This window comes from Vombatus ursinus, unplaced genomic scaffold (assembly GCF_900497805.2).
Source record: "Vombatus ursinus unplaced genomic scaffold, bare-nosed wombat genome assembly UNPS02014809.1, whole genome shotgun sequence".
Classification (NCBI taxonomy): Eukaryota; Metazoa; Chordata; class Mammalia; order Diprotodontia; family Vombatidae; genus Vombatus; species Vombatus ursinus.
In genome coordinates, this window is record NW_020954587.1 from 18501558 (window position 1) to 18528489 (window position 26932).

A 26932-nucleotide genomic window follows, 5' to 3' on the forward strand; every position below is an offset into this window, starting at 1 on the left:
GGAAACAATATCCTAAACCCATCCCCCATGCAGTTAGGCTAGTTTTTTTCCCTTAAAGATACTGAAACCATCCTTGAGATTTAATTGATTGAGGGAAATACTTGGGCTGTTGATATCACTCCTTCCTCTCCTGAGTGCAAAACACCCAATAAGAGGTCTAGGCACTTTATGATGCTTAGCTAGGGGTTACAATGAACACAATTAATGCAAGGGGGCTTCATTCAGCTGAATCAGTTTGGGGTGTCTTTAATGTATATCCTTGTTAAATAATCTTCTACTATGATTGAGTAAACCTCTCTTGGTTAATTGTTGAATAACATGTGGGTGTCTTATTTTGTTCTGGCAACTAATATAAAGTACCAAGGGATTGGCCTTTAATAGGGCCAGACAAATGCATATTAAGCAACTCTGAGGTTCTACTTAATACCTGTGAGATTGTTAAAGATGACAAAAAAAGGAAAATGACAATTGCTGCAGGGACTAGGAGAAGACAGACAAACTGGCATACTGTTGGTGGAGTGTAAAATTGGTCTAGCCATTCTAGAAAGCAATTTGAACTATGTTCCCAAAGTCAATAAGCTCTTCCTACCCTTTTACTCAGGGATATAACTACTAGATACTACAAAGATATCAAAGAAAGATGAAAGAGATCTATATTTGCAAAAATATTTATATCAGCTCTTTTCTTAACAGCAAAAACTAGGAACAAACGGGCACATTTCATTTGGGGAATAACTAAACAAATTATTGCTTATGAATACATATTATTATTCCATAAATGATGAAAGAGGTGATTTTAGAGAAACCTGGGAAGGTTAATATGAACTAATGCAGATTAAGATGAGTATAGAAATAGGAGAGCATTTTATACAATCACTAAAGCATTGTAATGAAAAACAACTTTGAAAGAGTTGACTAATTGACCAAGCCCTATTTCAGAGTACCAATGCTTTAGCATGCTACCTATTTCCTTTGAGTAATGGATACAAAGTTCAGAATGAGACATACATTTTTGGATGTGGCAAATGTGTGCATTGTTTATGTTTGATTATGCTTATTTGTTACAAGGATTGTGGTTATTTTAATTGCAAGAAATTCAAAGTGTGGATGGGAATCAGCAGTAGTTTTACCACCACCCCCACCAAAAAAGAAAAGAAAAGAAGGAAGGATCATTGAAGCAATTTATAAAACACACAGAAAAGAACAGATTAGAGTTGAAGGAAATGCAGGCAAACAGGACAACTTTGAAAGAAATACATTAAGTTCACTATGTATACATGTTTGGGTACTTATATATTTAAAAGCAAGATTATATAAACTACATAATAGAGATTTGCTGTTTTTCTCATCTTTTTTCTATTCTATTTGGTATTTGGAAATGTTGTGTGTATTCATTAAATTCAGAAAAAAGGAATTGCTAACAGGTTCCCCCTTTCTATAATAAAGGTAACACATTAATAGTTTTTGAGACAAACTCTGGATAATATTGACTTTCCACCATGGTGTATTGCCAGGATCTAAAAGTACAAATGAGAAGACACGGAAACACATCTTATTACCTTCCTCTGTGTCAATACAACTCTGGGTCAATCACATTTTCTGTGCCCTATTTTTGCAGAGTAGTTAGAAACAGTCTTAGTTTTGGTCAAAGGTCTCAAGATCTGCTCATCTATGCTCTTCTGAATTACTTCAGGACAGTGGAAATATTCAGAGGTAGAGGAAAAAAAGCAAAAAAAGGTAGTTAATAATAATGATGATGATGTTGACAGCAGTGGTGGTGGTGGTAGTGGTGACAAAGATGATGGTGATCATGATAATAACATCATGATGTTGATAACAATAAAAACTGATATCTATATAGTACTAAATTTCTAAAAATGCTTCAAAGACAAATTATTAATTGAACAAATATCTATAGAATATTATTGTCAAAAACTCCTCAGCTTCATATACTTTCACAAGAGGCAACATTGTACAGCAGATAGACAGCCAGATTTGGAGTCAAAGAAGTGCCTAATTCAAGCCCTGTCTGTAATAAAATCTAACTAAGTACAAGTTATGTAATCTTAATGCTTTCAGGCAACTTTATACTATAAATTATAGATAAGTTGCCTGTCTGTATTGCCAGCAAGAATTCTAACACTAGAAGGTCTTTACATAGATAACAGGTGTAGACTTTCATCTCCCTTCCTCACAAATGTTTCACGTGTGCTTTACAATTTACAAAGCACACATACACACACACATATACACATATATGTATATTCTCATTGATTCTGTTATAGCAATGTATTTTATAGATAAAAAAACCAAAGCTCAGAGATGTTAAATAAACTCACAGTCATGTGCCACTCAGAATTAAACAGAACTCTGAAGTTATATAGCCAGCAGGTTTTGGACCCAGGTCATCTAGGCTCTTTTCACTATATGAATATCCTAACATATGTGATGGTTATAAACCTTACTCATCTTTGTTGTTGTACTTTTCAGCCTATTGTCTTATCTGCTTTTGTATTATTTTCTTTAATGATGCCATTAGCAAGGAAGAATGATATAATGGACAGAATACTAGACTGGGACTAACCTATTTTTTAATTAATTAATTTATTTATTGTTAGTTTTAAACATTTACTTCTACAAGATTTTGAGTTCCAAATTTTCTCCCCATCTTTCCCCTCCACCACCCCAAGACGGCATGCATTCTGAATACCTCTTCCCTTAATCTGTCCTCCCTTTTATCACCTGCCCCCCTTATTTCCTTCCCCTCTGTCTTCTTGTAAGGCAGGATAGATTTCTATACCACTTTGCCTGTATATCTTATTTCCCAGTTGCATGTAAAAACAATTTTTAACATTTGTTTTTAAAACTTTGAATTCTAAATTCTCTCCCTTCCTCCCTCCCTACCCATCCTAATTGAGAAGGCAAGCAATTTGATATAGGTTATACATGTGTAGTCATGCAAAACACTTTCAAAATAGTCATGTTGTGAAAGACTGACTATATTTCCCTTCATCCTATCCTGCCCCTTCCCATTTTTTTCTATTCTCTCCTTTGACCCTGTCCTTCCTCAAAAGTGTTTGCTTCTGATTACCCTTTCCCTTAATCTGCCCTCCCTTCTATCTTCCCCCTCTTTTCCCCTTCCCCCCTATTTTCCTGTAGGATATGATAGAGTTCCATACCCAATCGAGTGTGTATGTTATTCCCTTGATAAGCCAAATCCAATGAGAGTAAGATTCACTCATTCCCTGTCACCTCCCCCCCTTCCCCTCCACTGTAAAAGCTTTTTCTGGCCTCTTTTATGTGAGATAATTTACCCCATTTTACCTCTCACTTTCTCTTTCTCCCAGTATAATCCTCTCTCACCCCTTAATTTTATTTTTTAAATATCATCCCTTCATATTCAATTCACCATGTGCCCTCTGTCTCTTTCTCTGTCTCTATCTCTCTGTCTGTCTCATGAGTTACAAATATCATCTTTTCACATAGGAATGTAAACAGTTCAACTTTAATAAGGTTCTTTCCTGTTTACCTTTGCATGCTTCTCTTGAGTATTGTATTTGAAAGTCAAATTTTCTATTCGGCTCTGGTGTTTTCATCAAGAATGCTTGAAAATCCTCTATTTCTTTGAATGTCCATTTTCCCCCAATGGATTATACTCAGTTTTGCTGGGTAGGTGTTTTTTTTTAAATTTTAATCCTAGCTCCTTTGACCTCTAGAATATTATATTCCAAGCCCTCTGATCTCTTAATGTAAAAGGTGCTAAATCTTGTGTTATCCTGATTGTGTTTCCATAATACTTGAATTGTTTCTTTCTGACTGCTTGCAATATTTTCTCCTTGACCTGGGAACTCTGGAATTTGGCTATAATATTCCTAGGAGTTTTCCTTTGGGGATCTCTTTCAGGAGATGATCAGTGGATTCTTTCCATTTCATTTTACCCTCTGGTTCTAGAATATCAGGGCCATTTTCCTTGATAATTTCTTGAAAGATGATGTCTGGGATCTTTTTCTGATCATGGTTTTCAGATAGTTTAATAATTTTAAATGATCTCTCCTGGATCTATTTTCCTGGTCAATTGTTTTTCCAATGAGCTATTTCACATTGTCTTCTGTTTTTTCATTCTTTTGGTTTTGTTTTATAATTTCTTGATTCCTCTTATATTCATTAGCTTCCATTTGCTCCATTCTAATTTTCAAGGAATTATTTTCTTCAGTGAGCTTTTGAACCTCCTTTTCCATTTGGCCAATTCTGCTTTTTAAGGCATTCTTCTCCTCATTGACTTTTTGAACTTCTTTTGCCATTTGGGTTAGTCTACTTTTTAAGGTGTTATTTTCTTCAATATTTTCTTTAGGTCTCCTTTAGCAAGCTGTTGACTCATTTTTCATGATTTTCTTCCATCACTCTCATTTCTTTTCCTAATTTTTCCTCTATTTCTCTTACTTGCTTTTCAAAACCCTTTTTGAGCTCTTCCAAGGCCTGAGACTAATTCATGTTTTTCTTGGAGACTTGGGATATAGGAGCTTTGACTTTATTGTCTTCTTCTGGTTGTATGTTTTGATCTTCTTTGTCAACAAAATAAGATTCTATAATCTGAGTTTTTTTCCCACTGTTTGTTCATGTTCCCAACCAATTATTTGACTTTTTAACTCTTTGTTAAAGTAGGGCTCTGCTTCCAGTGTGAAGGGTGTACTGTCCTAAGCTTCAGGGGTTTTGTGCAGCTGTTTTCAGAGATACTTCTAGGGACCTGTAAATTTTCAGTTCTTCCAAGGTGGTATGATCAAAGGACAGATATTTGCTCCTTTCCTGGCCTGTGCTCTGGTCTATGAGTGACCACAAGTGCTCTTTTCTGCCTTGGAACTGTGAGGAGGATTCCCTCTCCAATGCTACCCCAAGCTCCACCACACCAGTGTTCTTTCTTGTCCCAGGACCACCATCCAGGACTGTGACCCAGATGCAAGCAAGAAAATCCTGCCTCAGCACCAGCAAAGAGATCCCTGCAATCCTCCTCTGATCAGCCACTCAATCCCCTGTCTGTGGGCTTAGAGCTCTGGAAGCAACCACTGATGCTGTGGCTGCAGCCCTGGGGGCTGTGCTAGGCCAGGCCTGGACTGAGCTCCTCTCTCACCCAAGTCCGACAGATCTTTCCCACTGACCTTCTAAGTTGTCTTTTGCGTTTGTGGGTTGAGAAGTCTGGAAACCACCACAGCTGCCCATGATTCAGTCTCTTGAGGCTTGCTTAGAGTTTGCTTGGCCCATGCTGAACTCACTCCTCTCCCAGCCTGGTGCAACAGACTTTTCTTATCAACCATCCAGGTTGTCTTTGGCTGGGAATTTGTTTCACTGTCTTTTTCTGGGTTCTGCTGCTCTAGAATTTGTTTAGAGTCATTTTTTACAGGTATTTGGAGGGGTTTGGGGGAGAATTCAAGCAAGTCACTGCTTTTACTCTGCCATCTTGGCTCTGCCCCCTAACCTATTTTTTAATTACCATGTGGCCATTGAGACCATGTATAATCTCTGCAAGCTGCCATTTATCTGGAGGAAGAGAGATTACTTATGTCATACTCTTAAAATAGATTTTCCAGGTGAAACTGGAATACTCAACTATTTTTCCTTTTATTATCCCATTAAGAGGGCTCATGTTGCCCACTGAAATATGAACTTCTAAAGTATTGGTAGACTAGGAGGAAAATATGACTCCACCTTCATGGTGTCAATATTCAAGGCATGGGTTATTAGAGTCACTTGGCATATTATGTTTAATTGAACAGCTGTCACAATATCCCTTCTTTCATTCTGATAGTCATGTAAGTATACCAATAACTTTCATTTCTTGAACTACTTCTAACTATATGATCTAGGGGTAGGGAGGGAGGAAGAGATGGAGAAGAAAAAGTGAAAGAAAGACAGACAGATGCACAGAGAAAAACAGAAAGAGATAGTCAGAGACAAAGAGAGAGACATAGAGAAAGAGACAGAGGAAAAGTCCACAGATTCCTTTCAGTATCACTACAATAGAAAAGAGAATAAGGTATTAAATCAGCTTACTTGTAGTGTTTTCCATATCTTCTTTTGATTGTTTTTCCTTAACTTGTCATAATGTTGAACACTTGGGGAAAAAAAAGTATTATTACATTTAATTTTCTTCCCTCCACCCCTGTGGCTTTTAAAATTTTTTAAAAAAACATTGACTTTTGATTGTTTTGTAGTTTTTCTTTAAATTTACATTTGTAGTAATATATATATAGGATTTCTTTTTGGCTCTGCTTATTCTACTCTGAATCAGATCATGTAAAATTTTCCATACTTTTCTGCATTCATCATATTTATCATTTCTAACTGCACACTGGTGTTACCTTATATTCATGTACCACAATTTGTTTAGCCATTCCCCAATATATAGACATCTGATACTTGTTTCCATTTCTTTGCTATCACAAAAGTGCTACTCTAAATATTTTTTTATAAATGAGGACTTCTTATCATTGACTTCCTTGGCGCATAAGCCTACTAGTGGAATCTCTAGGTTAAAGGGTATTTACATAATTCCAAATTACTTTCCAAAATGGTTATATTGATTTGCAGTTCTCCCAACAATTCATTAGGATGCTTATTGTCCCCAAATCCCTCCAACTTTGACTATTACTATCTTTTGTCAGTTTTGCTAACTTACTGAGTGTGAAGTGAACACTCAGTGTTATTTTAATTAGTGTACTTTCATTACTAGTGATTTGGAACATATTTTCATATGATTTAGAGCGTATTTTCATTGTTAACTGCTTGTAATTGTTTTTTTGTGAACTATTTATTGACATCCTTTGATCTCATCTATTGGGGAATGACTATTGGGGAATGACTGTTAGTTGGTTCTTGCTCACTCATTCTCTCTCCTTTTATGTATATATATATATATATGTGTGTGTGTGTATGTATGGATGTATGTATATATGCCAGTTATCTATGTATCTGGGATATAAAATCCCTGTCTGAGAAGTTTGATAGATTTCCACCTACCCACCCAAATTGACCATTCCCTTCTTATCCTAGGTCCACTAATTTTATTTGAGTAAAAACTTCTCAGTTTCGTATAATCAAGCTTCAGTTCAATTCCAGGCTCAGACACTTATTAGCTGTGTGACCCTGGGCAAGTCATTTAATTTCTATTTACTTCAATTTCCTCAACTGTAAGAGGAACATTATAATACCACCTGCCTGGCATATTGTAGGCACTATATAAATATTTATTCCCTTCCTCTATTATTGTACTGTTGTGTATGGATTCTTGTAAAACAGACAGTGATTTTTTTTTACTTTATACATTTAGATGCTAAGGCATTTGAAGTATACAGATTTAATTTTGAGATTGGTTTGACGTTTCTGGTTCCTTTCAGCACAATGTAGCTTCTTTTTTTATCCCTTTTTTATTGTGATTTTTATTTTGTTTTTGATTTGATGGCATGTATGCCTTTGCTTTTTAGGTATTTTTTCAGTAAGCAACAAATTATGGGGTTTTGTTTTCTTAACCAATCTTGCATGCTCTTTTGTTTCATCAGATTATTTAATCCATTCATATTTAAAATTATGAGGTTTAGGTTTATGTTTTTCTTCACTTACATGAAATATTTTTTTTTCTGAATTAGGATTTTTGTTGTGGTGAAGATTGTTCTTCTTCTGCAAAGGAAGAATTTCATCTCACTAGTTATTTTTGTTTAATCAACTTTAAGACAACTGTGTTCTCATAAGCTCTCTTCCCTCTATCCTCAACCTTCCCCCTCCAAGATCACCAAACAAGATGACATCCTTTGTCACTTTTCCCTAGTTTTGGAGTTTTACTTAATTTATGGGTTTAATTTCCTTTTTATCTAGTTTTCCAACTCATCTCTTTTTCTCTCTGATTTAAGTAGTCAAATAATATATTTCTTCTCTTCCCTTTCAATGTCTTTTGTTATTTTTTCTCATTTCTATGCCTTTTTCTAAAAAGGATTACATTCCCTTGATCTTTTCATTACTTTTCATCTTCTGTCTGCTCTAGACTTCTATTCTTTGATTTATGTTCCTTATACATATTTATTCCTTCTTTAATCTCTGCATTCCTCATGGAATTAAAGCTTCTATTTTGAGTTTCCTCTTCTGAACAGTTTCTTTGCAGATATTTCTCTTTCTCTTAATTTTATCATGCTCCACTTGAAAGTATCAATTCCTGTATGCAATAGAGAGGATAGAAGTGTTGTCCCATGGTAGAGATTTTCTTGAGTTCCTGGTTGTGTGGTTCATTTCTTACTCCATACACTTTCCATTATCAGGCCTGCCCCCCTCTATTTGCCATGAAATTTCCTCTCTGGATCCATGCCGTCTCACTCTTCTGCATGTCAGGAGCCTCAGGAGCCCTGATCATTCTTCTCTTGAGGCAAGATGTTATCCATAAAAGAACAGCACTCTCTCAGAGGTAGTGGTCTCTTTAAGTACCAAATCCATGAATATTATAGCCACTGTAACATCTCCATGTCCCATTATATTTTTCTTCCTCTCCCCCATGTACTCTTCAGTTGGATTCCCTCTCACCACCAAGTCAAAGTTTCCCTCTTTCCCCTTTTCCTGTCTCAATACTTTCCTTTGCCACCTTACCTATTTTATAGATCTTCTTTTCGCTAAGAGACTGGCAAAGTTCTGCCCCCCCACCATTTCCACCCCCACCATTTTTTAAACATTGATGATTAGAGTATATTACACATTCCTCTCTATTTTCTTTCTTCCATCTCCCTTTTTAATACTGCCCCCCTCAAATGAGTCACCTCTTTTCTTATATTATTTCTTGCATAATGGTGTTTGGTTTTTTTTGGCTTGTATTCTTTAAAGAGACTTATCTTCTTTAAGTTGTCTCTCTATAAACTGTTCTTGAATTCAATGTTTTGCTTGTATAGAGATCATTTAAAAATTATTGCTTTTAAGCTTTCTTCTTCCAGATTGTTCATCACATCCATGATTTGCATTCTCAATCAGTCATTTTCTCTCTCTTTTTTTTCTTTGGTGTGATTTGCCAACAAGGATATCAATTTTCTATTCTGCTGATTGTTTTTGTTGTATAGGCTATAAATTCTGGTTTCATGATTCTTGTTTTTGTCTTAACTGTTAGGAACCATTTGGTGTGGTTTCATGCTTTCTAGGAAATCCACATTCATTCTCTTTTGTCTTGCAATATTTATTCAAAGATTCTTAGACTTATTTTTGGACTTTTTGGAATGGAAGATCATTTTCCTTTCTGTTATTAATATTTACCCTATTGGTTTATTTGTTTGTGCTCATGGTTTTTAAGTAAGTTTTCTTCCTCCTGAAGTCTGTGGTCGTTTCAGGCTTTTTCCCTTTTATTGTTCAAGATCTGATTTCTATAGATTAATTTCTAATTCCTTCCCCTTTGATAACAGACTCTCTGATGTTCTAAGCCTTAAAGCTATCTCAGCCTCCTTCCATACTCCAGACGATGGACTTTTTGCTGGTCTCACTCCCTGCCCCAAATGACTTTTGAGGATAAATAACTGATATCAGCTGAATGGCAGTACCCTTTCCTTCATGTCTGGTGGAACAATCTATATTTCCTGGCATCCTGCCCCAGTTTATTAGTTCTTTGACAGCATTGCTGTAGAGCAGTGTGTACTGCTGCCCCAGGCAGGGCACACATTTGCTTTCGTGTATCTCCACCTCCCTGACAGGTTAGGGACAAAGCAGAGTTTAATTCTCTTGCTTGTTACCACAAAATAGTAACTTGAGGGCAAGAGGGTGTTCTGGTAGGGAATAGAACAGCAGTAAGAGAATCCCTGAGTAGACCTTTGAACACAAACCCATGAGTCTTATTGTCTCTAAAATACCACAACTACTCAGTTCCTCAATTTACCTTACATGAGCTACTCCTCTACCATACATCAGCAACATTTAACATGATCATACCTTTGATCTTCTCATCACCCACAAATGTACCACCTATATGTTCAAGAATTCTGAAATTCCCTTGTTGTTGTTCAGTCATTTTCAGTTATATGTGACTCTCTGTGATCCCATTTGGCATTTTCCTGGCAAAGTTACTGGAGTGGTTTGACATTTCCTTCTCCAGCTCATTTTATAGATGAGGAATCTGAGGCAAGCAGGGTTAAGTGACTTATCCAGGATCACACAGCTAGTAAGTGTCTGAGGCTTGATTTGAACTCAGGAAATGAGTCTTCCTGACTCCAGGCCCAGCACTCTATCCACTGAACTACCTAGCTTCCCCAAAATCCCCTTATCCAACCATAATCTATTGGCTTTTCACCTCTCCCTGTACCTTCTCTTACAAAACCCTACTCTTTGTCCCTACTGTAAATTTCAATCTCTTGACCCTTTGATTCTTTCCCAGGCCATCTCCCCTGCATTAGTCACTCTTTCTTCTCTTCATCTTGACTCTTTGATGAACCAACTTTATGCTCTCCTTTTCTCTTTCATCCCTACCCAGCCAATCCTCAGCCTTGGATCACTCCCACAATCGATGTATTGTACTGTTGAACAAAGACGTAGAAATTCATCCAATTCTTCTAAGTACATTACAGAATTATGTCATACAACCTCAACTGTGACCTCACTATAGTCCAACTATACTTCTCATCCTTTTATCAACTCACTATCCCACTCTGCACAGCATATCTTCCAAACTTCTCATCTCTCTCCTTAAGCCTCCCATGACTTCCTCACTCCCCTCTCTCAGTTGAAAACCTTGCCTCATATTTTATAGAAAAAAAACTGAGGCCATTATCCGTGAACTCCCTCTTCTTTCCTCTTCCTTATCTCCTATTACTGAAGTTTTTTCAGCCACTTTTTCCTCCTTTCCTCTTGTCTCACATGAAATGGCCTTATTCTTTACCAAGGTTAACCTTTCTATTTGTCAAGCAATCTTATTCCATCCTGTCTCCTCCAACAGGTTGCTTCCTCTTTCATCCTTACTTTTTTGCTTATTTTCAATCCCTGTCTACTGACTCATTTTTTAAAGCCTAAAAACATGCCCATGTCTTAAACCACAACCTTAAAAAAACCTCACTTAATTTTTCCATCCTGCTAACTACTGTCCTATCTCTCTTCTCTCCTTTGTAGTTAAACTCCTAAACAAAACATCTATAATAGGTAGATATTTGTCTCCTATCATTGTCTTCATAGCCCCTTACAATCTGGCTCCTAACTTTATCATTCCACCAAAACCATTCTCTTCAAACTTATTAGTGATCTTTTAGTTGTGAAATGCAAAGACCTTTTCTCAGTTCTCATTGTCCTCAACCTCTCTTTCACCTTTGACATCATTGGTCACTCTCTCTTCCTTGGTTTCAGGACATCACTCTCTCCTGGTTTTCCTTTTACCTATCTGACTTCTCTTTCTCTGTCTGTTTCCTGTATCTTCTTCCAGATCATATCACATTACCATAGATGTCCCTATAGGATTCTGTCCTAGGCCCTCTTTTCTCCTCTTTAAATACTTGGAGATTACTTTACTTGGAGATTACATGAGCTCCCAAGGATTTAATTATCAATTCTATGCTGTTGATTTTCTAATCTACCTTTGCCTCCTCTTGTATCCTCAAAGCCTAGCACAGTGCCTGGCACATAGCAGATGCTTAATACATGTTTATTGATTGATTATTGTGTAGTCCTGCTAAAAAGTGTAAGAGTTAGTGAGGAATGTATGCTCAGTGAGCATCTTGAGGATTAGTGATTAATTAGCCTTCTGTACTCTTAATTCCTCTGGTTGTTGACTCATTTGAGTTCTTGGTGTCTTAGTCCAGGGAGACAATAGCAATTGCTTTATCTCTTACATCTTATTTTGGAGGAATTTGAGAGGTCATAAGGATAAGAGAAAATGTCTAACACAGTTTATTTCATTTAGTTTATTTTCAAGGTAAAACAACATCCTCATTATTATGATTAATGTTATTTTTATTATCACTTAAACACATATTAATTTGCTATATGTATATACCACTATAGTATTTTTTTCTTGGTATGGAAAAATAGCTACCAGAACATTGACCACTTCTTGAACTATTCTAGAAGAACCTGATTCAACCCATAAAGGTCAGACTAGCCCTGGAAGGCAATAGGATAAAGAGATGTTATGTCAATATAGTATTTCATTTTGGAAAGAAACTTAGAGATCTTCTAGTCCAATTCTCTTTATTTTATGGATTAGGAAGCGGGGGCCTACATATGACAAGTTAGAGAGCTAAGATTCAGAAATCCACATTGTCTGACATCAGATTGAATACTCTTTCCTACTTTTTTTCTTTTAGGTAAAATTTGGTATGATCCACTGAAGTTTATAGTCTATTCATCTCAAATCTAGAAAGATGCAAAAGGAAAAAAGTCTTTGAAAAGAAATATGTCCTATATTCCATTTAATTAATAATAAATTCACTAACATATCAATAATATATCAGGCAACTATGAACCTTCTCAGAATTTTTATGAGACTGGAAGGCAGGTGTAAAGGAAGTCAACTCAGGAGATGAGTTTTACTACTAGCTAGAGTTCTAGTACTGGTCATTCTAGCTGTTTGACCTCAGAAGAGTAATTACATCTCTCCAGGACTGAAGTTGGACTAGATAAACATAAGATTCTGTGTCTGAGGGGCAGCTAAGTGGTGCAGTGGATAGAGCACTGACCCTGAAGTCAGGAGGACCTGAGTTCAAATCCAGACTCAGATCAAACACTTGACATTTACTAGCTGTGTGACTCTGGGCAAGTCACTTAACCCCAATTGCCTAAAACAAAAAAGATTCTATGTTGGAACTCCTAAGAAGATGTAACCCATTTTTCATGTTTGGAATTTATTCCTAATAAATTAGTGGGATTAAAAGAAAAAGAATTCCAATGTTTTGCAACAAGTCTTTAATTTTATTTTAAAATTTTCTATTTTATTTTTAGTTTAAATATGTTTAAATAAAACTTTTATTTAAAATTTTTTTATTTCATTACTATGAACTTGATAAGAATCAACAAAAATGAATATTTACACACTCAAAGAACAGAAAAAAGAGGCCCAGCGTATGAAATTGTGAATCTTTAATGCATACGGCTTTTAAAACACACACATACACATATTTCAAATTTAACACAGTAGTTCCAACACTGCTCTATTTGTCTGGTCTCATTCTGAATTTTCTTTTGCTCTTTTATTTGTATTTTTAAATGATTCATCAATGTTCTTTCCTTTCTTTTTTTATATCATCATTAACTCTACTTTTCTTCAAAACCCTCCTATTCAACAAGAAACTAATAAATTTAAAAAATAACTTGTATTACTTTTAGACATCTAGTTCCAGAAACATATATTTTCTTCCAATGTAATAAGAATAGAATTTATTTTTTAAAAAACTTGTTGTAGAATAATAATAGCTAACATTTTTGTTGCACTTATTATGTGCCAGGCATTATGCTTAGCACTTTCTAAATATTATCTCAATTGATCCTCACAGCAAGACAAGGAGGTAGGTACTATTCTTATCCACTTTTAGTAGATGAGGAAACAGAGGCAAATAGATCTTAAGTGACTTGCCCAAAGTCTCACAGATAGTATTTGTCTGACATCAGATTTAAACTCAGGTCTTCCTGACTTGGGAGGCAGGTGGCTGTCTCAGTGGATATAGAGCTGTGCCTGAAGCCAGGAAGATCTGAGTTCAAATATGGTCTTAGACACTTACTAGCTGTGTGACCTTGGGCAAGTCACTTAACATCTGTTTACCTTAATCCACTGGAGAAGGAAATGGCAAACCACTCCATTATCTTTGTCAAGAAAACCCCATAGACAGCATTGGTGTGCAATAGTCCATGGGGTCATGAAGAGTTAGACATGACTGAACAACAGCAACAACTTCCTGACATGAGCCTAGCACTCTATTCACTGGCACATTGTTTTAGAATAAAACACTGTTGGACTTAATTTGATTTTCAATGAATTAAAAAAGGTACCTCCATAGTAAGAACATAGCAACAATTTAAAGGATCTTGGTGGTATATTTAACATCCTCTAGTAACAATGGAAGCATAAGTCAGAGATTATTTCTGGTTTCCATCTAGGGAAAAATAAACCATAGCAGATACTTTATTACTCCATAAAATCAATTCCTCGTAAGCACTTGTAAGTTGAGGTAGAGTTATTTTTGCATCATTTGTATTTTGCATCAGTTGTATTCATACAACAAACCTAACGGCAGGTAAACATTTACTTCTTATTTGACACATTATTTGTAATAAATTCAAAAGTAAATGTTTTCTTTTCTTCAACTGAAGTCTTCTAACACAATATACTCTAGGATAAGTCTAGTACTAGGTGATATCTTTCTGTAATTGCCAAGAGGAGTCAAGATTGATCATTTTTAGAGTCCAAAGCTGGAGCAACTGATTAGCTTAAAGGAAGCATAGCAGATAGAGGGCCAGACTTGCAGGCAAGAAGACTTGGCCTCAGGTCCTATCTCTGACACATATTAAAAGTTTGACTCTCTAGTTAGCGTGATAGAGTCTCAGACAGCTGTTTAAGGTGATAAATTATGTTCATCTGCATCAGTACAGGGAAACCAATAAAATCACAGATTTGTCCCTTCCCTCATAGCTTGTGCAACAAACAAATAAATGTATGAATAAATCAATATATATGTAATTCTTTTAGTAGTATAAGAAGAGCCTTTCTAAAGCTAATTTGTTACTTCCAAATTGCCTTTTTCTTAGTTTAATTTTGGATAGGTATTATCAATAGGTTTATAAGTGGCATGCTGCTTTCCTATGTTGACAAGCAGAGCATGCCTAAGATTTATATTTTTATTAATTTATTTTAAAATTTAGTCTTAATTAATTTTTAGCTCTGCATTGTTTTCCTTCCACCTCTCCTTTCCTTACTCATTGAAAAAGAAGAAGAAACAAAGCTCATTACAAATATGTATATTCAGTTAAAACAAATTGTCACATTAGCCGTGTATCTATAAATACATGCATGCATACATAACACATATGTGTGTATGCCTATGTATATATTTCAATCTGCACTCTAAGTCCATTACCTCTCTATTTGGAGGTAGATAGCATATTTCATCATGAGTCCTCTGGAGCTACTCAACTGTGTTTATCAGAGTTCCTAAGTCTTTCAAAGTTGTTTGTCTTTACAGCATTATTATTATTGTTATTGTATAAATTGTTCTCCCGGTTCTGCCCACTTCACTTTGCATTAGTCACACACGTCTTCCCAGGTCACCATAACTTGTTCTACCATTCCGTACCTCTTCAGTTTCTTTGCCCCCATTAAATGAACTGTTATAAATATTTTTGTATGCATGGGTTTTTTCCTCTTTCTTTACTTTCTTTAGGGCATAAATTTAGTAATGATATCACTGAGTCAAAGGGTATACACAATTTACTTGCTTTTGGGACATAATTTCAAAGGGTATGACTGGATTTTCAAAGTATATGAAATACCATAGGTCAAAGCTGGCATAAATAGAACATATTGATTTGTTCATAAACATGTATTTATAAAATCTTTGTTCTATTCAATTTTATAAAATGACTTACATTCATTATCAAATTAGAAGAAATATGGATCCATGTAAAGAAGTTAATGTCCTAGGGATATTATTCATTTTGATTTATTATTCAGCATACAGATATGTATAACTTTCTGAAAATGTTGAAATGCATGATTAAACCATATGTAGTGTGCATGCTCTGGCACTTGCTCCCAGAGCCAAGTTGGCTACATTTGCCTTCAGGTCCTAGGGTACCCCCAGGGATTGGGAGAGTTTCTTCTTCACTGCCATAAACTTGAGCCCCTATAACAATTCCATTTAACTACTTTTAATTAGATTTTACAAAGTGATATTTACTTTAAAGATATAGCAAAAACAAACCTAAAAGCCTCTACCCAGCACCTCAGGGGCATACTTTACCCTAACTACTTATGTCTCTGGGAGAGTAAGTTAGAACTTAGCTGAATTCCTACATAACATTGGTTCTACCAAGTTCATTTTAACATATGGCATAACTCCTGAATGAGCTGACATCTCAGCTACTATTGGCCTGGGGTCCTGAAGATAACATCTAAAAGTCACTCCTTGGTACATCAGTGCTATGCTGGCTATAAAGTTTAGTTTGAGCTCTGACTTTCAGATTTTTGTGACTTGTTCTCATAGCCTTTCAAAGCCCTCAAAGTCAGCATGGTCTCTCACTGGATACCATGAGCTAAGGAGTTACTAAATAAAGCCAAAAAAGAAATATGTAAAAGAGGTAGCTGAAATTAAAAGAAATTTGTGAACACCTCTGTAGTCAAACAAAGTTTCTCCTCTTCAATAGTTATTGTTGGCCAGTTTCAAAATGTTTAGACATGTTCTATACTCTCTATAAGGCACTTTTCTTATGCATCATACCCCCAAGAGTAGATTTCTCAGTTTCTCCAGATGGAGAGAAGCCTCTCCAGGTGCTCTATACGTGTTTCCAAGCCTTTGCATATAGTCTTTAAAGTTTTATACTGCTGCAAGTGAAACAATTCAATAATATCTTCCAAGTTTTCCTTTGCCCTGATGTATTTAATTTGGGATAAACAGAGAAGTGAAGCTTTTCAGTCAGTCATTTCTCAGTTCTGTCTGACTCTTTATGACCCCATTGGGGGGTTTTCTTGGCAAAGATACTGGAGTGGTTTGCCATTTCCTTCTCCAGATCATTTTGTAGATGAAGGAACTGAGGCAAACAGAGGTTTAAGTGATTTGCCCAGGGTCCCATAGCTTAAGCCATATCAAACATATGGGAGTAATATTGTCCCCCTCAAAATACATTGAAACCATCTTTGAGATTTAATTGGCTCTGAGGATTAAGGGCTCAGGCTGTTGACATAATTTCTTCATCACCTGAGTATGAAATAGACATAAAGTGCTTCAGATGCTGTCAGATGCTTGGTTGGCAGATCACAAGGGGGAACTCAGGCAAGGGAGTATTATTCATCTGAATCAACTTCAGATATCCTCAATGCATGACTTCCTTGAATATATTCTCAGTATGGATAAGTAGATTTCCTTTTGTTAACTGTCAAATAGTCTATGAGTGTCTTATTTCATTCTTTTATCAAGTTTAAATTACACAAGGATAGGCCTGAGTCATGTTATCTCAGAACAAAATCAATATCTTATGAATTCTCTCTGTAGGACTAATAAAATTACCAAAACTGCCCTTAAAAAAACCCTATACCAATCTATACAACCTAAGGTTCATAAAGGTTAAGTGATTTGCCATGGTTTTACAGTTATTAAGTGTCAGAGATAGGATTTGAATACAGGTTTTTTCTGACTCCAAGTCCAGCAGCACTCTGCTTGGTTGGTTGTCATCCTTTGTTCTCTGAAGAGGACCAAAATGACATCACTATGTCAGGGTCAAGGTACAGTGTGTCTGATAGTGGCTGATTAGACCAATATGAGGTTGGAAGGCTCTATCATGATCAGGCACAAATAGTCCATATGAACATTTGGAGTGGAGATGGTTCTAAATTTGCTCACCTCATGTTTCCTTTGAGCTACTGCAATTCTGCTTTACTCATAGAGCTCAGCACCTTCTTTAATGTGGGCACACAATGTGGGGTGGTCTTTTGTTAGTATCTCCCACGTTTCCCAAGAGATTCCAAAGTTCTTCAGAGAGACCATGAGAGTGCCCATCAGAGTTGTGCTCTCTGCAATAGAGTTTAAATTCTTGGCAGTTCAGCTTGAGAAAAGACCCCAGTGTCTGATATTTCATCTTGCCAGGTGATCTTCAGAATCTTCCTAAGACAATTCAAATGGAAGTGATTCAGTTTCCTGGTTTGGCACTGGCAGACTGTCCAGGTTTCACAGGCATACAGCAAGAAGGTCAGCACAACATCTCTATAGACTTTCAGTTTGGTAGGCTGTTTAATACCGCTTCTCTCTCATATTTTTCTTTGGAGCCTCCCAAACATGGAGCTAGCTCTGACAACATGTGTATCAACCTCATCACTGTAACTATTACAATACTTCCTAAAAACTTAAAAATTAATATGTTGTGAGAATCTTTGCTTAAAATTGGAAAGCCCATATCAGCCCTAAAGTGCCTAGTGTAATTTTCCACTGCAGATCAGGTCCAGGTGGTTAAAAACATATAGTCATTCTCCCCAAAGATCCAAGCACATTCTTCTCCTAAGACATTCATTAATGTCTTGTATTCCAAGCATTATGCATTCAAAGAGTTAGTGTGTCATCTTGGAGACAATACATAGCATATTTACGCTATTATTTCACTTTCAGAAAAATAATTTTTTATGAAGGAGTTGTCAGTCTTTCAGATTTTTGCCATGCTGTTAAAAATGTGTGTAAACTCAGAAAATGTGTGTAAACAAAATGATGCAAGACAAGTCAATAGCAGACCTTAGTGACTGAATCAGCAGTGGTGGTGATTTCCAGAACTCTCAGCCCATAGACAGTAAAGGTGTGAGGTAATTGGTGAGATGAAAATTGCAGGGGACCCTTTGCTGGCACTGGGAGCAGGACTCTGTTGCATTGCCCATACATGGTTGTGAGATAGAGTCCCAGGGCAAGGTGGAGTACTAACAGGAGCAGGAGCCCTGCATAGTTCTAGGACTGAAAAGAGTTTTTTGTGGTCACTTTCAGATTAGATCATAGGGCAGGAGAAGAGTGACCGCACCTCTCTTTGGATTATACCTCTTTGGAAGAACTGAGAGCTTGCTAACCTCAGAATTAGCTCTGAAAACAGCAGTGCAAAAACCCTGAAATTTGGGACAGTACCCCCTCCACTTCAGGAGTGGAGCCCAACTTTAACATAAAGTTCAAAGCCATGAAATAAGCTGGAAAATGAGCAAACAATGAAAAAGAACCTGGCCACAGAAAATTACTGTGTTGAGAGGGAAGATTGAAACACAAACTCAGAAGACAGCAAAATCAAAGCAGTTACATGCAAAGCTTGAAAGAAAAAAATGTGAATTGGTCTCAGATCCCAGAACAGCTCAAAAAAATTTTAAAAAACCAAATTAGAAAGGTAGAGGAAAATTGAGAAAACAAATTAGAATGGTGCAAGAAAATCATGAAAAAAGAGTCAACAGCTTAGAAAAGGAGGCACAAAAATACTGGAAACAAAATCACCTTAAAACCAGAACAGGCCAAATGGTAAAAGAGACACAAAAATCTACTGAATAGAAGAACTCATTAAAAAGCAGTTGGCCAAATGAAAAAAGAGGTACAAAAATTCACTGAAGAAAAGAACTCCCTAAAAAGTAGAATTGTCCAAATGGAAAAGGAGATATGAAAACTCACTGAAGAAAATCATGCCTTAAAAATTAGAATTGGGCAAGGGGAAGGTAATGTTTCTATAAGACATCAAGAAACAAACAAAATCAAAAGAGTGAAAAATAGAAGAAAATGTGAAATATCTCATTGGAGAAACAACTGAGCTGGAAAATAGATGGAGGAGAGATAATTTAAGAATTATTGGACTACCTGAAAGTCATGATCAGCAAAAGAGCTTCATATTTCAAGAAATGATCAAAGAAAGCTGCCCTAATATGCTAGAAACAGAAGGTAAAATAGAAATGGAAAGAATTCACCAATTAACTCCTGAAAAAGATCCTAAAATGAAAACTCCTAGGAATATTATGCAAAAATTCCAGAAGAATATTGCAAACAGAGAGAAAAAAAACAGTTCAAATATCATGGAGTCAAAGTCAGGGTAACACAAGATTTAGCAACTTCTACATTTAAGAATTGGAGGGCTAGGAATATGATATTCTGGAGGAAAAAGGAGCTACTATTACAATCAAGAATCACCTACCCAGCAAAACTGAATATAATCATTCAGGGGAAAAAATGTATATGTAATGAAATTGAGAACTTTGAAGCATTCCTGATGAAAAGACCAGAGATGAATGAAATATTTGAATTCCAGGTACAAGACCCAAGAGAAGTATAAAAAGGTAAACAAGAAAGAGAAACCATAAGGGACTTGATATGGTTAAATAATTTACATTACCATACAGGGACATGATATTTGTAACTCATAACAACTTTCTCATTGTTAGGGCAATTAGAAAGAGTATCCATGGAATGCACATAGACTATGATGTGGTGATATCTAAAAAATTAAGGGGTTAGAAAGAAGGATGCATTGGGAGAAGGGGGAAGGGAGAGGCAGGATGGGGTAAATAACTCATACAAAAGAGGTGTAAAATAGCTTTTACAGTTGAGGGGAAGATATAGGGGGTAAAGCTTGAACCGTACTTTCAACAGAATTGGGTCAAAGAGGGAATAACATCCACACTCAGTTGAGCATAGAAATCTAACTTACTCTAGAGGGAAGTACAAAGGGAGGAGGATAAGAGAAGGAGGCTGCTGGCAGAAGAAAGGATGGATTGGGGGAGACAGTGGTCAGAAGCAAAATACTTTTGAGGAGGTAAAGGGTGAAAGGAGAAAGAGACAGGATAAACTGAGGGGGAAAGTAGGATGGAGGGAAGTACACAAGTAGTAATCATAACTCTAAATGTGAATGGGATGAACACCCATAAAACCGAAATGGATAGCAGTGTGGATTAAAAACCAGAATCATATGTTGTTTACAAGGAAGACACTTGAAGCAGAGAGACACACACACAATAAAAAAAAAGGTGGAAGCAAAATATACTATGCTTTGGCTGAAGTAAAAAAACCACAACTGTAGCAATCACAGTCCTATACAAAGCAAAAGCAAAAATAGATCTAATTCAAAGAGATAAGTGGGGAAAACTACATTTTGCTAAAAGGTACCACAGACAATGAAGTAATATAAATACTAAACATATATGCATCAAATGGCATAGAATCAGAATTCTTAAAAGAAAAGTTAAATGAATTACAGGAGGAAATAGATGGTAAAACTATACCAGTGGGGAACCTCAATTTTCCCTTCTCAGAACTAAATAAATCTAACTATAAAATAAACAAGAAAGAAGTTAAAAAAGTGAATAGAATTTTAGGAAAAATAGATATGATAGATCACTGGAGAAAATTGATTTGGGATAGAAAAGCATATACTGTTTTCTCAGCAGTACAAAAATTGACCATGTATTAGCACACAAAACTTCACAATTTCAGTAGAAAAGCAGAAATATTAAAAGCATCCTTATCAGATCATAATTTTACAAAAATTGTGTTCAATAAAGGTCCATGGAAATATAAATTTAAAATTAATCAGAAGCTAAATAATCTTATCCTAAAGATTAAGTGGGTCAAAGAACAAATCATAGAAGCATAGTTATCAATAAACACAGTGGAAATTAAGCTCCCAGTTACTACCTAGTCTCCATTTTGAACCTGTAGTGTATATTATTAGTAGGTCCTCAATTTAATTTCATTAAAGGGAATAACAACAATAAGACAACATACCAAAATTTATGGGATGCAGCCAAAGTTATACTTAGGGGAAAATGTATATCTTTAAAAGCTGACATCAATAAAACAGAGAAAGAGAAGATCAATGAATTGGGCATGGACTAAAACAGAAAGAGAACAAATTAAAAACTCACAATTAAACATCAAGTTGGAAGCCTTGATAATCAAAGGAGAGATAAAGAAAATTGAAAGTAAGAAAACCATTGCACCAGTAAATAAAACTAGAAGCTGGTTTTATGAAAAAAAAAAAACAACCCAATAAAATAGATTAACCACTGGTTAATTTAATGTTAAAAAAAAAAGAAAGAAGAAAACCAAATCACCAGTATCAAAAATGAAAGGAGTGACTTCGGCTCCATTTTCACCAATGAAAAGGAAATTAAAGCAATCATTAAGAGGTATTTTGTCCAATTATATTCTAATAAATCTAACAATTTCAGTGAAATGAATGACTATTTACAAAACATAAACTGTCCAGATTAACAGAAAAGAAAATAGCATACTTAAATAACCATATCTTACTTAGAAAAAGAAATTGAAGAAGCCATTAATGAGCTCCCTAACAAAAAAATCCCTAGAGCCAGATAGATTCACAAGAAAATTCTACCAAGAATAATTAATTAAACAATTAATTTTTACTTATTATTTAATTAATTAAACAATTAAAAACAATTCTAATATTATACAAGTATTTTGAAAAATAGGCAAAGAAGGAGTCCTACCAAATTTCCTTTATGATACAATTATGGTGTGGAGACCTAAACCAGGAAGAGTAAAAACAAAGAAAGAAACCTATAGATCAATTTCCCTTATGAATATTGATGTCAAAGTTTTAAGTAAAATACTAGCAAGAGAATTATAGAAATATAGAAAAAAGATCATATGCAATGACCAGGTGGGATTTACATCAGGAATGCAAGACTAGTTCAGAATTAGGAAAACTATCAACATAATTGATCATATCAATAACAAACCCAACAGAAATCACATAATTGTCTCAATCAATGAAAAAAAAAAACAACTTTTGACAAAACACAGCACTCATTCCTATTAAAAACACTGAAATGCATAGGTATATTGGGGTCTTTCTATTTTTAAATTTACAAATATTTTCAAGAAAATACATTTTTTGATTTTTTTTTGTCTAGTGAAGCTTACATTGACTCAAAGAAAACTTACATGTAAATATTTAATTTTTCAGTTGAATTATGTTTGAGTCAGGGAAAATGAAGGGTTACAGTGCTCTATTAGAATGAAACAATTCAATAGAAATAAAATCCTTGATGCTTTCTACTACAGAGACAAAGAATATGTTATGAAGAAATAGAGAGGTGTCAACTACAGGATCATGAAGAATTTTCTTTTGTCTATTTTTCCTTATTATTGAACTGTACTTTAAAAGTTGTAGTTAAGTACCACCATAGTAGAGCACTGTGTGCTATAATGCAATTTTAGACTATTACTTCTAATGAAAGAAAAGAAACTAAAGGACATTGGGTGGAAATTACCCATATAAAACAGCTCCAAGTGTTTTGAAAACTTAGGGGAAATGAATTTCTAATCAGCTACTCATCTCACTCATTGTTTGGAGATGAAAGGAGAGGAAATCAACATTCCCACCAAATACAATTGCTATAAACTGGTTAGGTTTTGATTTTCACACAGAAAAGAAAAAATTTCATATAAGTCATTTTTCTTGGCCTGGCACAAAGGTGAAATCAGCTTTTTTTGTTTTTTTTTTTTTAAGGTACACAAAAAATAAACAGGCTAGTTTACAAAAATGAGTCCTGTGATCTGTATTGAATTGTATTGCAGCCTTGAAGGCTTCATCAAATCAGCTCCTTGATCAATTAGCTGAAGCTCTTAGTTGGCTTTGATTCAGGATTTGACTCTATTGTGTTCTCTTCTGTTACATATTTGGGCCACACCTTTTCACTTGTGTAACTTTCCTGTAGCCTGTCTAGGCAAAATGTTACTGCCAGAGTATGTCATTTCCTGAAAATGAGTAATAAAAGTTATGTAGGAAATTCTCTAAGTAATGTGCATGTCTGTATTCATTGTCTAAATGTTAGCCGCTATTGTTGTTGTTGTTGTTGATATCAGGAGAAAGAAAAACAAACAAAAAAAAGCGACCCTGAACTTATGGATTGAGTTTTGAAAGTTGCTTAATCATTTCACATAACATACAGGCAAAATCCCATGGGTGTCCGAGTCTCTTTGCCTTTGTGACTTTTGCCAAGTGGCAATATTCCCAGTGGCATTGTGTGATTGTAGTGAACTGAAGAAATTTTGAGTATGTATTTGGATTTTTAGCAAAATGGATGAAAAGATTCTTTTCCCCTGTTTTATTTACTTTGATTCATAAAATCTAGAATCTTTAAATTTGTACACATCAAAGGAGAAAAAGTAAAAAGGATTATTAAGATACTTTGGGACTTAGACATTGACTAGAAACTTGAAAATATTAAAAAAAGAGCTATTAATAAATATCTCTTGGCTCTGTTAAATGAACTTTACCTGACGGCTTCCTTTCATGAGAAAGTCATAAGGCCAGGACACCTTGATTTATCTGATTCCTTATTAATGATATGTAGGAGGTTTGACAAGACAGAGACTATCAATGCCTAGTGATCCTGTTTGGTAGACTTATTAAATATGTGGGTCCCCAGGGAGTAGCCTATGTGAAATTGCACAGTACTTGGCCCAGTTGGACCATCACCTGCATCCTGCTTCAGTGCAGAATGTTACACACAGTGCACAGCCAATCACACCTGCTCAAGCAGCCAGTCACAAGCAATTGACACTTCTTTTTAATTAGGGGAAAAAAACACAAATCTTGGCTGTATGTAGTCAAGAAAAACAACATTGTTTTTAGGGTCTCTTATCTCTCTGCTCCCAAATATCCTGTTTCTTCGAGTCATGTAGCCAGGACCAATAGAAACCTCTTCCTGCCATTGGCTGACTTCATTTCCCAGACTTAGCACAATCTCATCCGCTTTAAACAACCTCATCAAAACTACTTTCTGGTCAGAGAGAAGCAATAATTATTATTATCAATAATTAACGATTAATAAACTTGAATGCACTATGGCCAGCACTATTAAGGTAAGGATGGGTACCTTTTGATTTGACAGGAACTTTTTTCTTGTTACTCTGCTTTTGATTTCCTTTATCAACATAGATAAGTTAGGATTGGGTAACACCCCCACTGCCACAATAGAGGACAACAAGATTTCCTTTGTACTGCCTAGTAAATTTCCTTTTTCCTACTCCAACCATCCGCAAGGTTTAAAAACTTCAAACTGAGAAAAAAAATAGGGTTTTTAAATTAACCACTCAGTACCATGGATTACTTTTGCAAAGCCCTATTTTGCGGCACCTTTGAATTTTCATTTTCTTTAATGATCATTTTGTACGACTTGGATGTATATCTGACTAGAAGCTGAACTAACCTGGAAAGCAGTCACAGGCTGAGTAAAAAAATGTTTTTATAAATGTTTAATTTTGGGATACTCTTTAACAACATTTTGATGTTAAACAATGTAAAGCCTTTCAAATAGAATTGAAGGGGCACCTGGCAAGCCATTCTTTCAAATGGAGTCTACAGATATTATTGGCTTGATTTTGTAAGATCTACATTCTGATGGCTACTCTGTATCGAATATACATATGTTCATTTTATATATACATATATATATATGCAAAATGTTTGTGACTGAGTGGTACTTATAAGAAAATAGAGTATCTTAGTTCTTTGTTAGCAATGCCTAAGTTTTACTTCGAGCAAAATATTTGTGAGGTTTCTAGAAGTAATGACTCTATAGGTGATTGTCTTACTGTGGGTAAAGCTCTGTATTTTCTTTGCATATATTTCCACAGAGATAGTATGTAGATAACTATGGTGATAGTTGTAAAGATCAAAGTCTCAATATGGCCTAATTCTTAGAAATTACATTAGTTTTATGTATGCTATAAATCAAAAAGCACTGACTATATTTGAATACTGTCATATATATTTTCAGTGATTCCAATGCCTTGGGGAAACTTTTATATTCTTTTCCCATTATAACCCAACCACCACCAACAAAAAGCAACCAAATCAGACTCTAAATATTGGAGGAGATTGTGTTCATTACATGCTATTAACTTTGCTACAAAATATTGAAATGAAATTCATGTTTTTATCTCAGGTTCTGGTTAATGTTAAAACTCAGGAAAACAGAAAAGTTTGTCTAGAAATACATGTGGAGATCCAAAAAGAAAAAAATTCTCTTTAGTTGGGTTTTATTGTAATCTGTAAGAATGGTACATTGTAATGGAATTTTTTTCTAATGCTATTCCTGGACAATAGCAGAAACATTCATTTTATTTTCTCTGCTATATTAGGCTTTTAAAATATGTTATGTTACGTTTCAGGGAACATGACGTGACCCATGGTATTTAAAAAATCCATGTACCAGTGAGCTATGAACTATCATTATATTGAGATTTCTAACAGTTTAATCTAGACAAATCAGGTACTAGAACTTCCACATAACTAGTTTGAAAAAAGCAAGGAATTTTTGAAAAAAAAAAGTTTTGATGTATTGTCATTTTTATTTTTCAAAGACATGAAAAGTTGGACTATACACATTAAAATGTTGCCTTTTCTTTCCACTTACACAATGGGTAATAGCTGTGTTTCATAGAAGCAAAATAAATAAATAAATAACACTTTAATACTTCAGTGGTTCTGTAATTTCATTGAAGTGGGAACCCTCTCAAAGGAGCTATTTGCAACCTATCCATGCCTTCTTATTATGTAGAATTCTTGCTGATGTTCTATAAATCCTTTCTACCTGGAGATCTACAATATACACAATATAGTTTGGATATCTTACAATACATTGTATGTCCTGATGAATTCTGTAACTATCCACAAGGGCACAAAACTATAGCATGAAACAGGACATCTATCAAGTCTATTGATATGTAGGTCCTTTATCTGAGCAAATAGCTTTGCAAAAAGGGTGATACAAATGTATCACCTTTTTGTTATACTAGAATACATTTAAATATGTACTTTTTGAAGTTAGAATATTTTCAACATCATTAATAAATTTAAATGTTTTCTTACAAGTATATTACATTTTTACAGAATGATATATTGTTAATACGTTAATCATAAAGTGTTTATACATTATATATCTTTGTATATGAAATCATGTTCTAAATGAATGCTTAAAATCACTAATGAATGAATCAATACTTATCACATGGTTAAATAAAATAGCTCAGTTCTGCAGATCAATCCTTTTAATGCAGGTATCTATTAGTTTCCTGAGTGATGAGATGATTTTACAAATTTGTTTAAATAATAGAAAAATATCTTAGACTGATACCTACAGATTTATTTGTGTTAGTTAAAATTAGCAAAGGTGAAATTATGGCTGTTTATTAAAATTGGGAGATACACTTTCAATTATCTCAAGATAATGTCTGATTTCAAATGGGTTCTATTTCTTTTT

General features: G+C 35.0%; 1 protein-coding gene across 3 annotated transcripts in view; it reads left to right on the forward strand.

The window, feature by feature from the left end:
* The window catches only part of ERG (ETS transcription factor ERG), a 190456-nt gene that overhangs the window by 20434 nt on the left and 143090 nt on the right, over positions 1 to 26932 (forward strand). The window contains exon 1 of one of the 3 annotated variants that reach the window (XM_027875595.1): positions 24412 to 24530. The exons of 1 other annotated variant lie outside the window; for it this stretch is intronic. In XM_027875595.1, the coding sequence (XP_027731396.1) occupies positions 24513 to 24530 (18 nt within the window). In that variant the 5' untranslated portion in view covers positions 24412 to 24512. Of the gene's footprint in view, positions 1 to 24411; positions 24531 to 24763; positions 24900 to 26932 lie in introns of those variants that run through there. One more of the 3 variants, XM_027875596.1, reaches the window with a different exon arrangement.